The sequence below is a fragment of the Nicotiana attenuata genome, chromosome 7 (assembly GCF_001879085.1).
Source record: "Nicotiana attenuata strain UT chromosome 7, NIATTr2, whole genome shotgun sequence".
Classification (NCBI taxonomy): domain Eukaryota; kingdom Viridiplantae; phylum Streptophyta; class Magnoliopsida; order Solanales; family Solanaceae; genus Nicotiana; species Nicotiana attenuata.
The window spans coordinates 53,568,796-53,585,078 of NC_031995.1; the positions used below are offsets into that span (position 1 = coordinate 53,568,796).

At 44.8% G+C, this 16,283-nt stretch overlaps 1 protein-coding gene across 1 annotated transcript in view; it reads left to right on the forward strand.

Annotated features, from left to right (window-relative positions):
• The window catches only part of LOC109230051 (bromodomain-containing protein DDB_G0270170-like), a 22,794-nt gene continuing 8,393 nt past the window's right edge, over window positions 1,883–16,283 (forward strand). Inside the window, exon 1 of the mRNA XM_019395586.1 lies at window positions 1,883–2,132. Coding sequence (XP_019251131.1) covers window positions 1,883–2,132 — 250 coding nt within the window. The remainder of the gene's footprint in view (window positions 2,133–16,283) is intronic.

Below are 16,283 nucleotides of genomic sequence, written 5' to 3' on the forward strand. Positions count from 1 at the left end.
ACTTTGACACACAAGGCTGGTATTCCACATTGCACCTGTCCTGCATTCTTCTAAATTGTCTAGGTGCGGGTATTGGCCTGGGACCCAATGGGGTCCTAGGGAGCTTTGCCGCACCTAGACCATGGCAAATGCTGTAAACTCGAAGGGGTTTGAGATTGGAAGATTGGGCCTGATTGAAGGCTCCCTATAGCATAGCTTCTTATTTTTCTGTTCTTTAGTATTGTAATTCAGATGCTACTAGTTTGTAATAATTTGTAAACAAACAATTGGGGGTGAATAGTGAATATGGGGAAGGGCTATGCATGCTTAGTATAAATCATGGGTAGAAAACATGCTTATAGGATTTTTATTTATTTATTTGCACAATAGACAACCTGTATAGGTCATGCATCTCATTCATTAGAGATCCTGCTTTAGGCTCTTTATTTTCAGACTGTCATTACGCTCGTCATGTAACCACGATCAGTTAATAACCAGAAATAATTAACAACAAGCCAAATAACTTGTCATTACTGCATTGGCATATCAGAAATCATGTTCTTAGGAACTCTTATGCGCATTAGATATCCTGCCCATAGGACTTCTTACTTGTTCGAGTTGCAGTGGTTAATTCATGTTAGTCCAATAACCGTGTTAAAATAATTTTTTTTTAAGAAAATCCACTAGGCAGGTGCCTAGGGCTAGTTTTATTAATAATAAAAACCAAAAAAGAACCACATAGGAAGAGTACAATAAGGGGGACAATAGCACCAGTAGTGTTGCCTCTATGCCTTGGCTATATAATCATTCCTCTGCGCCTCACAATGCCCTTATGGCAGCCTCATGTAGAGGAATCATGGTGTAGCTGCCGGCAAAGTCTCACGAGGGCATATAATCTCATAGCCATTTGGATATCTTTCCGAAGGCATAGGGCTAGAGCAATACTAACAGGGCTATACCTTACCTTGCTAATCCTATTGAGGCAAATAAAAAGCCTCACCTACTAGCATGCATGTAAAAAGAAAGAACTAGCTAGCACTAGATATTCTATGATCATCACAGAGTTTATAACATACTGTGTGATGATATTACATAGAACTATACTAATGTGATGGTAGAATAAAAATATGTAGAAGTAACAGTAATGTCCTCTCTTCTCTAATTTTGTGAAGTCTTCAACTTGTAGACACTTGTCTTCTTCATCAACACTTTTCAAGATGTCTTCAAAATTCATGATTTTTTCTTTGAACGATTGGACTTTGTCGATGTAGTTTGAGTGGCCTGTTTTTGTTTTGCAATTCGCATTGGGAGTCTCCTTATGTTTGCATCTTCATTTACCCTGCCGTCCCAACTTTTATCCCTTGTACGCGACTTCTTGCTTTCTCCGCTATGCATTGGTGATAAATCACCTTTCCTTGCTGCCTCTGCCCGGCATCGATTTAGTAGATCTTCTTCCTCACCCTCAACATATGTATCTCTGCCCACAATCACCGGATTTGGCACGTTTTGACCAAAGCCTTGTGTCACCATAGTGTTTCCATCCTTTTTTTTAACCAAAGCTGCCTTGTTTTGTGCTATGTTTTGCAATTTGTTCCTGCTCCTACTCACACGACCAGTGCTAAAAGTAGTAGCATTTAAAGATCGAGGGTCTGAACTTACCATTGCATCTAAAAGTTGTTTCTCTTCTAAAGAAATTACTGGCGTGGCTGTCACAATTTGNGAAAATCTGAAAGAAGACCAAGTGCAGTGGATGTTTGAATGGTTCCCTATTGAAGAGTTCATTGTCCGATCTCGGGATGCACCATTTCTTATTCTCATCGGCCTGAGAGGAACTTATCCTTATGTCCCTCTCCAAGTCATGAGACAGGCAGGAAGGAAGCAGGTTATACCGAGGGTCGACAAAATGGGTCATTTCAGGGCCGACTTTCAGGATAATGATAGCCCTCATAAGTGCCAAGCTCAGCACATGTGGCACTGCAAAATCATATTGGGGAGAGATTCTATTGAGCCGGACAGATATCACGCCGTTTGTTCGCCATACTACTCAGGTTGGCTGGAGGATGATCATGATGGCTTGGGACAACCAGGGTTTGCTCGAGGTCACAGGGTCGTCGATGAGAAGGCTGAGGAGCGGGATAAGTACAACCAATTGCGTAAGAGGATTCGGGAGGACGAGAATGAGCACCGGGAAATTCAAGAAGCCCATCAAAAGTTGATCGGAATTGAAAGATATGGCTGTCAGTGCCAACAAGCGACTAGGGTATTTGGAGCGAGGTTTGGTAGAATTGGAAAGGAAGTTCATCCAAAGGATCGAAAACTGCCAGAATGCCGGGGGAAGCGAAGGGGGACATTTGGCTAGAGCTTACTTGCTGCTGGGATTGCGTGAGCTGGTGAAGCTGTTCAATGGAGCCAAAGATGCCGAGTCTGGGGAAGGTCCTTCTGGGACCAAGTAGATAGGAGTCTTTCTTTTGCTTTAATGTAATAAGGCCCACGGCCATTAGTGACATTTTTATTTTTTCTGCTATTTTAGTGTCGTTTTGGGATTCGTCTTATTTTATCAATAAAATGAGGCATTTAGCATTATAAGTTCTCCAAATCAACTTGTCGCTAGGCCTACCTCGGGCACAACGAGGCACCCAAATTAGGACACGATTTATATTCTTGCACTATGTGTTTAAATATCGCAACGTTTTCTCCTCATAATCTTTACTAACTTGTTACCTTTTTGTTTTACTTTTTGTTTTATTCCCCTTCCCCAAAGGGTTAGTCCGTTGCACTCTGGCATCATCATACTCTACGAGATCCAAGGGCCCTCCACCTCCTCCTCCTCCAGGTCCTATCAGAAACAAGAACAAAGGGAAAATGGAAGACTTGGGTAACATCAGGAAGGAGAATTCGGTTGAAAGGGTAGAGACTTCCCAGGGTATTCAGGTTTCCAAGGAAAGTGCCTCCCAGCTTGAACAATAGTTATTGAAATTTCAGGAAGAACTAGACCAAGTCCGGAATTTGGCCAGCTTGTCATTTTCCCTCACTACCCCAGATGTCAACTTTCCCAACACTCAAAACCCCGCACGCCCACAAAACATCCACAAAATCAACCCGCTCCCCATCACCACTGCAACACATGCCACACTTCAAGTAACATCCCATTACTCATCCCCGAACCACTAAACTCTACAAATGACCATTCTTACCCTCATCACAACAATCCCATTTATGCGGAAACTATGCTGCATCCCACGCAACCCATTTCAAGCACACCTGAGTCTGATGACAAAGACTCTCTTATCAAGAACTTGGCCGCAGAGCTCAAGAAAGTTACTAGCCGAGTCCAGGGTGTTGAAGGAAACAAAGGCATCGAGGGGCTGAATTATGAGGACCTTTGCATCCAGCCAGATGTTGAACTTTCGGAGGGGTACAAACCCCCCAAGTTCGAAATGTTTGATGGCACAAGAGATCCCAGAGTCCATTTGAGGACATACTTCGATAAGTTGGTCGGAGTCGGGAGAGATGAAAAGATCCGCAAGAAGCTCTTTATGAGAAGTTTGAAAGGGGATGCTCTATCTTGTTACATTAGCCAAGACCCCAGAAAGTGGACAAATTGGGTAGGTATGGCGTCCAATTTCATGGACAGATTCAGATTTAATACAGAGAATGCGCCAGATGTATTCTGCATCCAGAATTTAAAGAAGAAACCCACGGAGACATTTCGCGAGTATGCTACTCGTTGGAGATCTCAAGCTGCTAAGGTCAAACCAGCCTTAGAAGAAGAACAGATGAACAGGTTTTTCGTCCGAGCTCAGGACCCACAGTACTATGAGAGGTTGATGTTGATCGAAGGCCAGAAATTTTCCGACATCATCAAGCTAGGGGAAAGGATCGAGGAAGGTATCAAAAGTGGTATGGTCACTAACTTTGAAGCATTACAGGCTACCAACAAGGCTCTACAGTCTGGTGGCACGTCCAAGAAAAGGGATGTGAGTGCCGTGATGGTTCCATAGAGAACAAAATCCCCAATCAAATACCAAACCTACCCAATACCCTCTCTTACATATCAACCTACCCCAAATTACCCCGCACCTTCCTACCAAGCTCCACCACCTTCCTATCAATCACCTCCACCTCCCACATACCAACCCACATCACCCAAATATTCCCAACTCTGTGCCATTTGAAGTTGCTGCGTTACCTCCCAAAACAAGGGTACCCATTCCTGTAGCAATGTCAGCCATAGCACCATTCCATACGAAGGCCATTCCTTGGGATTACACCGCCGAGGCGAGAAGGAAAGGGAAAACCAAATCTGGAGAAGCAATTGCAGCACAGGGTATGACCCGAACTGGCAGGGTTTATACTCCGAAACATTTGGTTGAATCAAGTAAGCAGGCCTCTGGACGATCCACCGAAACTCCTCCTGATGACCTCTGGAGGAAGATACAAGCAAAGGAGTACTTATTCATCGATCAGTTGAACAAGACGCCAGCACAGATCTCCATCCTAGCTCTGCTACAAAGCTCCGATGCACATAAGAACGCCTTGATGAAGATACTGAGTGAGGCATATGTACCCAGCGATATAACTGGAGGAGAAATGGCGAACATGGTGGGGCAAGTATTGGAAAGTCACAAAATTACTTTCCACGAAGATGAGCTGCCACCTGAAGGGTTGAGCCACAACAAGGCGCTGCACATCACTGTGCAATGCGAGGATTATTTCATCACCAGGATTTTGATTGACGGAGGGTCCAGCCTCAACATTTGTCCCTTGGTGACTCTCCAAACATTAGGGAAAAGCCTGCATGAGATCAAAGATGGAGCCATCAACGTCAAAGCTTTCGACGGCTCCCAAAGGTCCACCATTGGGGAAATCAGTTTGTGTCTGCAGATGGGACCAACTTGGTTCGATGTCGACTTTCAAGTGATAGACATCCCAGCGTCCTACAATCTGTTGTTGGGACGGCCCTGGATTCACGCCGCTGGAGCCGTAGCATCAACCCTACACCAAGCGATGAAATTTGAGTGGAATCACCAAGAGGTAATTATTCACGGCGACGGTAGCAATCCCATATACAGTTGCCAAATCATTCCAGCGATCGGAGGAAGGAGAAAAATAGGTGGGGAAACCTACCATCATATTGAGCGAGTCAACACCGTGGACAAAGATAAATGGTGGGATAACAGGATTGAGAGCATACTGAATTGGAGTGGGTATGAACCTGTCAAGGGACTCGGCAGGAACCTCCAGGGAACTACTGAACCTATCAACCTGAAGAAGCATGGTACCACTTTTGGTTTGGGATACGAGTACACTTGGAAGGAATTCAAAGAATGGTCTCCACCCTGGCGCGGTCCTTACTATCCATTGGAGCATCCGATACCCCGTCTAGAGCATACTTTCCGACCAGCCGAAGTCATTTATGGGTCAGAAGAAGAGAAAGCATTAGCAGCAATGAGGAACTTGTTCCCGGAGGATGATAATATGGACTGTTGCGTCGTTTTTGAGGAGGAGGGGGAGGAAGGCCCTTCCATACAAGCCGTGAGCCAAGGAACACGCCTCAACAATTGGTCCATCAGAACTACCAGGGCCCGGAAAGCTTCGGGGTAGCAAGGCTGAATCCATCAAAGGTTAAGTCCATTCAAGAATTGCCACCGCCAAAGAATAAGAAAGAGGTCATGAGTTTCTTGGGGAGACTCAACTACATCAGTCGGTTCATAGCTCAAGCCACTGTCATTTGTGAGCCCATCTTTAAGATGTTGAAGAAAGATGCCACCACTAAATGGACCGATGATTTTCAGAAAGACTTCGACAGAATCAAGGAATACCTATCAACGCCGCCAGTTCTGGTTCTGCCCGAACCAGGCAGACCGCTGTTGCTCTACCTTGCAGTATTGGATAGAGCATTCGGTTGTGTTCTGGGGCAACACGACGAAACAGGGAGAAAGGAGCAAGCCATCTATTACCTCAGCAAGAAGTTCACTCCATACGAGGCCCGTTACTCTCTATTAGAACGTACCTGTTGTGCTTTGACTTGGGTAGCTCAAAAGTTGAGGCATTATTTCTGTGCCTATACCACTTACCTCATATCAAGAATGGATCCGCTGAAATATATCTTTCAGAAGCCCATGCCCAATGGCAAACTAGCCAAGTGGCAAATCCTGTTGAGTGAGTTCGACATCGTTTACGTGACTCAGAAGGCAATCAAAGGACAAGCACTGGCAGATCATCTTGCCGAAAATCCCGTGGACGGAGAATACGAGCCTCTAAAGACGTATTTTCCTGATGAAGAGGTATCTTTCATAGGAGGAGATATTGCAGAATCCTATGATGGTTGGAGGATGTTTTTCGACGGAGCAGCAAATTTCAAAGGAGTGGGCATAGGAGCAGTCCTAGTATCAGAAACCGGCCAGCACTATCCGGTATCCAGCCAAGCTCAGGTTCCCATGCACAAACAATATGGCCGAGTACGAAGCTTGCATCTTGGGGCTCAAAATGGCCGTTGACATGAACATCCAAGAGTTGCTAGTGATTGGAGATTCGGATTTGCTTATACATCAGGTCCGAGAAGAATGGGTGACCAAGAACTCCAAGATACTCCCGTATTTGCATCATGAACAAGAGTTGAGGAAAAGGTTCATAAAGACAGAGTTCCGGCATGTTCCCAGGATCCAGAATGAGTTTGCCGATGCATTGGCCACTCTATCATCCATGATTCAGCATCCAGATAAGAACTTCATATACCCTATTCCAGTAAAGATTCATGATGAGCCAGCTTATTGTGCTCATCTCGAGGAAGAAGCGGACGGAAAACCCTGGTTTCACGACATCAAGGAATTCTTGGCCGAAGGAAAATATCCAGAGCTTGCAAATGCTATTCAGAAGCGCACTCTGCGAAGATTATCCAACAATTTCTTCCATAGCGGAGGAATCCTGTACCGGAGGACTCCTGATTTGGGATTGCTAAGGTGTGTTGACGCAAAGGAAGCATCCAGGTTATTAGAAGAAGTTCATGCAGGGACCTGCGGTCCACATATGAATGGTTTTGACTTAGCAAGGAAAATACTCCGAGCTGGTTATTTTTGGATGACTATGAAAACGGACTGCATCCAGTATGTTCGAAGTGCCACCGCTGTCAGATCCATGCAGACATGATAAAAGTGCCTCCAAATGAGCTTAATGCAACAAGCTCGCCATGGCCGTTCGCCGCTTGGGGAATGGATATCATCGGACCTGTCGAGCCTGCCGCATCAAACAGGCACAGGTTCATTCTAGTGGACATTGATTATTTCACCAAATGGGTTGAAGCAGCGTCATATAAAGCAGTAACCAAGAAGGTTGTGGCAGATTTTGTCCGCGACCGCATCGTTTGTCGATTCGGCATCCCAGAGTCGATCATTACTGACAACGGTTCCAACCTCAACAGTGATTTGATGAAAGCCATGTGCGAAACCTTCAAGATCAAACACAAGAACTCTACAGCCTACAGACCTCAGATGAATGGAGCTCTAGAAGCGGCCAATAAGAACATTAAGAAGATACTAAGGAAAATGATAGAGAAACACAAGCAGTGGCACGAAAAGCTATCATTTGCTTTATTGGGGTACTACACCACAGTTCGCACATCAACCGGGGCGACTCCCTATATGTTGGTTTATGGTACAGAGGCATTCATTCCCGCCGAGGTAGAAATTCCCTCCCTAAGAATTATACATGAAGCGGAACTTGAAGATGCAGAATGGGTAAAGAGTCGCTACGAGCAGTTAGCCCTTATAGACGGAAAGAGAATGAATGCAGTTTGCCATGGTCAATTGTATCAGAACAGGATGTCCAGAGCCTTCAACAAAAGAGTCAAGCCGAGACAGTTCACGCCAGGGCAGTTAGTGTTGAAGAAGATTTTTCCACATCAAGATGAAGCCAAAGGGAAGTTCTGTCCCAACTGGCAGGGTCCATACATGGTTCATCGGGTTCTATCAGGAGGAGCCCTCATACTTGCAGAAATGGATGGAGAAGTCTGGCCAAAGCCAATTAATTCAGATGCAGTCAAGCGTTATTATGTGTAATCATTATGATTTCTTTATGATGTAATTTGAACTACGCCTGACCTAATTCCCGTTTAAGAGGGGATACGTAGGCAGCCCTATGGGTTCGGTCACAATTCAATAAAATCTTCATTTCCCCCAATATTGGAAATTGGGGCAGAATTTTGAGGAGGACCCTCAAAATTCCGAAGTTGATTTTCAGCCGTTCATTGCAGGCAGCCGTCAGAAGCACCAGCCCAGTAAACTGGGGCAGAATTTTGAGGAGGACACTCAAAATTCCGGAGCAAAAGAGGTCGCAATGTCTTGAACCGCGTCGCAGTCGTCGGTTCATCTAAAAGAAAATCATTTTTAATTATGTATTTACAACATATTTTTCTTTTTTACTAAATCATGCGTGACTACTAGCATTGCTTTGTTTAGCGACGCTACCCCAATGAAAGCAAGAGCCGAGTAGGACAAAAGCGAAGTCCACGAGAAGACGAACTAACCTTCCCCCCTTTACAAAACTCACGACTTTTCTTTGGATGCAGGCACCCCAAGACATAAAATCATCAGATACGATTACATACTCATACTTTTTCAGGAGTACAACTCTCAGAATCATCACTTACTTACAAGTGCTATCCGCACATGACATCCCCAGCAGCCACAATGACACAATCAATTATCAGCTATCATCTATCAGCTAAGAGATTTCGTTACTCTTCACCTTTATTTGTTGCATTGCATAAGGCTACCTTTCTGCCTTCCGAGACTAAGCCCTATCTCCACTTGCATTTCTCTGCATTGCATAAGGCTACCTTTCTGCCTTCCGAGACTAAGCCCTGTCTCCATCTGCATTTTTTTTTTTTGCATTGCATAAGGCTACCTTTCTGCCTTCCGAGACTAAGCTCTGTCTCCACTTGCATTTCTCTGCATTGCATAAGGCTACCTTTCTGCCTTCCGAGACTAAGCTCTGTCTCCATCTGCATTTTTTCTTGCATTGCATAAGGCTGCCTTTCTGCCTTCCGAGACTAAGCACTGTCTCCATCTGCATTTTCTTGGATTGCATAAGGCTACCTTTCTGCCTTCCGAGACAAAGCATTGTCTCCACCCGCATGGCTGAAAGATCGCCAACTTTACTTATATCCTGCACGACTGAAATATCGCCACTTTATCTCTTGCATGGCTGAAATACCGCCACCTTTATTTGAGTCCTGCAATCGGCTGAAAAATCGCCATCTATGTTTACACTTTACATCGGCTGAAATATCGCCAACTTTATTTAAATCTTCACATCGGCTGAAATATTGCCAACTTTATTTAAATCTTTACATCGGCTGAAATATCGCCAACTTCATTTAAATCTTCACATCGGCTGAAATATCGCCAACTTTATTTAAATCTTTACATCGGCTGAAATATCGCCAACTTTATTTAAATCTTCACATCGGCTGAAATATCGCCAAATCCTGCATTTCATGGGCTGAAAGATCGCCATTTATATCTATACTTTACATCGGCTGAAACATCGCCAAATCCTGCATTTCATGGGCTGAAAGATCGCCAAATTGTCCAAAGGCGTCATTGTTCGGAGGCACCATTTTCATAGCCCGAGAACGCCATGCCATGGCCCGAGGACCCTGCTTTTATCTTTTGCATACCCTTATTCAAAGGCATCATAGTTCGGAGGCATCATTATCATAGCCCGAGAACATCATTTCATAGCCTGTGAATCCTCTATTATACGCTTCATGGCCCAGGACGTCATGGTCTGAGGACGTCATCCTACCCGTCCAAAGGCAGCATTTATGGTCCAACGGGAACTTGCATCACGTTTAAATTTATGCACAATATACGTTCGTATTGCTTATTTGCAAGTACACCGGCTAGCAACAGCCATCACAGTAGGAGTGATCCCGCTCCGGTTCCAACAGCCTATCAGTCCCTAACCATCCTTCCCAACCTGAATATCGCGCCCCTCTTTCGAAATCTCCATCGGCATGTTCCGCCGACGGATCCCTGAACTACATATGGCCTGATTCCTGTAAGACCAGGGATATGTCGGCAGCTCAGGAGCCAAAGCTCGGTCAAAATCTTTCAAATCGTTTCATTCGGTCAAAATTGGCCATCATTTCTTTACCCGACAACTCTTTCATCCTTCTCGGGTAAAGAGGGGCAGCTGTTGATACCCAATTTTTCCTTACATATTTTTATATACTCAAAATATTCTCAAATAGCATGTACATGCATATATAAGCATACCCAAGAGTTTTGGTATTTTTCCCTTATTTTTTAAAGATTTTAAAATCAATTTATTGTCTATTTTAATAGTACAAAATTCAATAATTATTCCCAGACTAGCATTTTTGGTGAATAATTTATTNACTTTCCAACCAGCCGAAGTCATTTATGGGTCAGAAGAAGAGGAAGCATTAGCAGCAATGAGGAACTTGTTCTTGGAGGATGATAATATGGACTGTTGCGTCATTTTCAAGGAGGAGGGGGAGGAAGACCCTTCCATACAAGCTGTGAGCCGAGGAGCACGCCTCAACAATTGGTCCATCAGAACCACCAGGGCCCGAAAAGCTTCAGGGTAGCCAGGCTGAACAAAGCCCATGCCCTCTGACATGCAGTTTGTTGCGTCATTTTCAAGGAGGAGGGGGAGGAAGACCCTTCCATACAAGCTGTAAGCCGAGGAGCACGCCTCAACAATTGGTCCATCAGACCACCAGGGCCCGAAAAGCTTCGGGGTAGCCAGGCTGAACAAAGCACCATGCATCATCTCTATTTTCTGCTAGTTGATTTTCTTTCCGCATTTTTTAAAATAAGAGCTCCAATGTTCAAAACAATTATGAAATTTATCAAAAGCTTTTCAGTTTCTTATGAATCTCGCTCTTATTATTTTCTCTATCATTTATTTTATTTTACACAACATTACTATTACTTATCTTGATGAACCGACGATTGTGACTTGCGACGAGTCAAGCAACAAACGGATATAGACCTAGAAGAGGATGATATACCAGAAGAGGTCGTTAAAGAGGTTGAGGACTTTGAGAATAGGCCCAAGTCTAACTTGGACGAAACTGAGGTTATCAACTTGGAGGATACAGAGAATGACAAGGAAACACGCATCAGTGTTCATCTGTCACCAGCAGAAAAGAAGGAGTACACGGAATTTCTAAAAGGGTATGAAGACATATTCGCCTGGTCGTATGATGATATGACTGGTCTCAGCACATCTATTGTAGCTCACAAACTGCCAACGGATCCAGCATGTCCGCCAGTAAAACAGAAGCTCAGGAAGTTCAAGCCTGACATGAGTTTGAAAATCAAGAAAGAAGTCGCCAAGCAGGTCAAAGCCAAGGTCCTCAGGGTAGTGGAGTATCAAACATGGTTAGCCAACATTGTGCCAGTACCGAAGAAGGACGGGAAGGTCAGAGTCTGTGTCGACTACCGGGACCTCAATCGGGCCAGTCCAAAAGACGACTTCCCCTTGCCAAACATACATATTCTGACTGACAACTGCGCCAAGCACGAGCTGCAGTCATTTATCGATTGTTTTGCTGGGTATCATCAAATATGGATGGATGAGGAAGATGCTGAGAAAATGGCTTTTATCACGCCATGGGGGATGTATTGTTACAAGATGATGCCGTTCGGGTAAAAGAATGTCGGGGCCACCTACATGAGGGCCATGACTACAATTTTCCATGACATGATACACAAAGAGATCGAGGTGTATGTAGACGACGTCATCATCAAATCCAAGAGAGCCACCGACCACATGGAAGATTTGAGGAAATTCTTCAACAAACTGAGGAGGTACAATCTGAAACTGAATCCCGCCAAGTGCGCATTCGGGGTTCCTGCTGGGAAGTTACTTGGGTTCATCGTGAGTCACCGAGGAATAGAGCTGGATCCATCAAAGGTTAAGTCCATTCAAGAATTGTCACCGCCAAAGAATAAGAAAGAGGTCATGAGTTTCTTGGGGAGACTCAACTACATCAGCCGGTTCATAGCTCAATCCACTGTCATTTGTGAGCCCATCTTTAAGATGTTAAAGAAGGACGCCGCCACCAAATGGACTGATAATTGTTAGAAAGCCTTCGACAGAATCAAAGAATACCTGTCAACGCCGCCAGTTTTGGTCCCGCCCGAACCAGGTAGACCCCTATTGCTCTACCTTGCGGTATTGGATGGAGCGTTCGGTTGTGTTCTGGGGCAACATGACGAAACGGGGAGAAAGGAGCAGGCCATCTACTATCAGCAAGAAGTTCACTCCGTACGAGGCCCGATATTCTCTGTTAGAGCGTACCTGTTGTGCTCTGACTTGGGTAGCCCAGAAGTTGAGGCACTACTTCTGTGCCTATACTATATATCTCATATCAAGAATGGACCCACTAAAGTACATCTTTCAGAAGCCCATGCCCACTGGCAAGCTAGCCAAGTGGCAAATCTTGCTGAGTGAATTCGACATTATTTACGTGACTCAGAAGGCAATCAAAGGACAGGCACTGGCAGATCATCTTGCCGAAAATCCCGTGGACGGGGAATACGAAAACATATTTTCCTGACGAAGAGGTGTCTTTCGTAGGAGAAGATATTGCAGAATCCTACGATGGTTGGAGAATGTTTTTCGACGAAGCAGCAAACTTCAAAGGAGTTGGCATAGGAGCAGTCCTAGTATCAGAAACCGGCCAGCATTATCCGGTATCCTCCAAACTTAGGTTCTCGTGCACCAACAACATGGCCGAATACGAAGCCTGCATCTTAGGGCTCAAGTTGGCCATTGACATGAACGTTCAGGAGTTGCTAGTGATCGGGGATTCAGACCTGCTTATACATCAGGTCCGAGAGGAATGAGCAACCAAGAACTCCAAGATACTCCCTTATCTGCATCATGTACAGGAGTTGAGGAGGAGGTTTACAAAGACAGAATTTCAGCACGTCCCCAGAACACAGAATGAGTTTGCCGACGCATTGGCTACCCTATCATCCATGATTCAACATCCAGATAAGAACTTCATTGATCCTATCCCGGTGAAAATTCACGATCAGCCAGCTTACTGTGCTCATGTCGAGGAAGAAGCGGACGGAAAACCTTGGTTCCATGATATCAAAAAGGTATTTGACAACAGGAGAATATCTAGAACTTGCAAACGCTACTCAGAAGCGCACACTGCGAAGGTTATCCAATCACTTCTTTCACAGCGGAGGAATCCTGTATAGAAGGACTCCCGATTTGGGATTGCTAAGGTGTGTTGAAGCGAAGGAAGCATCCAGATTGTTAGAAGAGGTTCATGCAGGGACATGTGGTCCACATATGAACGGTTTTGTCAAGAAAGAAAATACTCCGAGCAGGATATTTTTGGATGACTATGGAAACGGACTGCATCCAATACGCCCGAAAATGCCATCGCTGTCAGATACACGCAGACGTGATAAAAGTGCCTCCAAACGAGCTTACTGCAACAAGCTCGCCATGGCCATTCGCCGCTTGGGGAATGGATGTCATCGGACCTATCGAACCTGCCGCATCAAACGGGCACAGGTTCATTCTAGTGGCAATTGATTATTTCACCAAATGGGTTGAAGCAACATCTTACAGAGCAGTGACTAAGAAAATCGTGGCAGACTTCGTCCATGACCGTATTGTTTGTCGATTCGGGATTCCAGAATCAATCATTACCGACAATGGCTCCAACCTCAACAGTGATTTGATGAAAGCTATGTGTGAAACCTTCATGATCAAACACAAGAATTCCACAGCTTACAGGCCTTAAATGAACGGAGCAGTAGAAGCCGCCAACAAGAACATCAAGAAGATACTAAGGAAGATGATAGAAAAGCATAAACAGTGGCATGAGAAGTTATCATTTGCTTTATTGGGGTACCGCACCATAGTCCGCACATTGACTGGTGCGACTCCCTATATGTTGGTTTATGGTACCGAGGTAGTCATTCCCGCCGAGGTAGAGATTCCCTCCCTGAGGATTATACAGGAAGCAGAACTTGACGACGCCGAATGGGTAAAAAGCCGCTACGAGCAACTAGCTCTAATAGATGGGAAGAGAATTAATGCAGTTTGCCATGGTCAATTGTATCAGAGCAGAATGTCCAGAGCCTTCAACAAAAGAGTCAAGCCAAGACGATTCACACCAGGGCAGCTGGTGTTAAAGAAGATTTTTCCACATCAAGATGAAGCCAAAGGGAAGTTCTCTCCTAACTGGCAGAGTCCATACATGGTCCATCGGGTTCTAACAGGAGGAGCCCTCACACTTGCAGAAATGGACGGAGAAGTCTGGCCAAAGCCAATTAATTCAGATGCAGTCAAGCGTTACTATGTGTAATCTTTATACTTTCCTATATGATGTAATTTGAACTACGTCTGACCTGATTCCCGTTTAAGAGGGGATACGTAGGCAGCCTTATGGGTTCGGTCACAATTCAATAAAATCTTCATTTCCCCCGATATTGGAAACTGGGGCAGAATTTTGAGGAAGACCCTCAAAATTCCGAAGTTGATTTTCAGCCAGTCATCGCAAGCAGCCGTCAGAAGCCCCAGCCCAGTAAACTGGGGCAGAATTTCGAGGAGGACCCTTAAAATTTCGGGGCAAGAGAGGTTGCAATGTCTTGAACCGCGTCGCAGTCGTCGGTTCATCTAAAGAGAACTATTTTCAACTATGTATTTATATTACGTTTTTACTAAACCATGCATGACTACATCAAAACCGCTTTGTTTAGCGACGCTGCCCCAATGAAAACAAGAGCCGAGCAGGACAAGCAAAGTCCACGGGGAGACGGACTAACTTTCCCCCCTCTACAAAACTCACTATTTTTCTTTGGATGCAGGCACCCAAGTCACTGATCATCAAATACATTTATACACTCATATTTTTCGGGAATACGACTCTAAGAACCATCACCTATTTACATTGGCTATCCGCACACAACATCCCCAGCAGCCACAATATCAATGTCAAATATCAGCTATCAGCTAAGGATTTTTTATTATTACTATTCATCTTTCATCTTTCGCACAAGGCTACTATTCTGCCTTCCGAGGTTAAGCTCTACCTCCATCTGCATTTTCTGCATGGCACAAGGCTACTATTCTACCTTCCGAGACTAAGCTCTGTCTCCATCTGCATTCTCTGCATTGCATAAGGCTACTATTCTGCCTTCTGAGACTAAATGCTGTCTCCATATGCATTCTTGCATTGCATAAGGCTACCATTCTGCCTTCCGAGACTAAACGTTGTCTCCATCTGCATTTTCTGCATTGCATAAGGCTACCATTCTGCCTTCCGAGACTAAATGCTGTCTCCATTTGCATTTTCTGCATTGCATAAGGCTACTATTCTGCCTTTCGAGGTTAAGCTCTACCTCCATCTGCATTTTCTGCATTGCATAAGGCTACCATTCTGCCTTCCGAGGTTAAGCTCTACCTCCATTTGCGTGGCTGAAATATCGCCACCTTTATTTAAATTCCGCATCGGCTGAAAGATCGCCATTTGTATTTACATTCCGCATCGGCTGATCGTCACTTTATTTAAATTTTGCACAGCTGAAATATCGCAACTTCATTTAAGTCTTGCATCGGCTGAAAGATCGCCAAATCCTGCATTTCATGGGCTGAAAGATCGCCAAACTGTCCAAAGGCGTCATTGTTCGGAGGCAGCATTTTCATAGCCCGAGAGCGCCATGCCATGGCCTGAGGACCCCATTTATCTTTCGCATATCATTATTCAAAGGCATCATGGTTCGGAGGCATCATTCTCATAGCCCGAGAACATCATTTCCTGGCCTGCGAATCCTTTATTAAATGCTTCATGGCCCAGGACGTCATAGTCTGAGGACGTCATCCTAACCCTCCAAAGACAGCATTCATGGTCCAAAATTGCATCATATTTAAATTTTCGCACAATATACGCTTGTATTGCTTATTTGCAAGTAAACCGGCTGGCAACGGCCGTCTCAGCAGGAGCTATCCCGCTCCAGTTCCCGCAGCCCCATCAGACTTCAACCATTCACCCCGTCCTAAATATTGCGTCCGTTCTCCAAAGTCTCCATCGGCATACTCCGCCAACGGATCCGGAACTACATACGGCCTGATTCCTATAAAACCAAGGATATGTATGCGGCTCAGGAACCAGAGCTCGGTCAAAAATCTTCAATCGTGTCATCCGGTCAAAATTGGCCATCATATCTTTACCTGATAACTCTTTCATCCTTCCCGGGTAAAGAGGGGCAGCTGTTGATACCCAATCCCCCCCCCCCCCC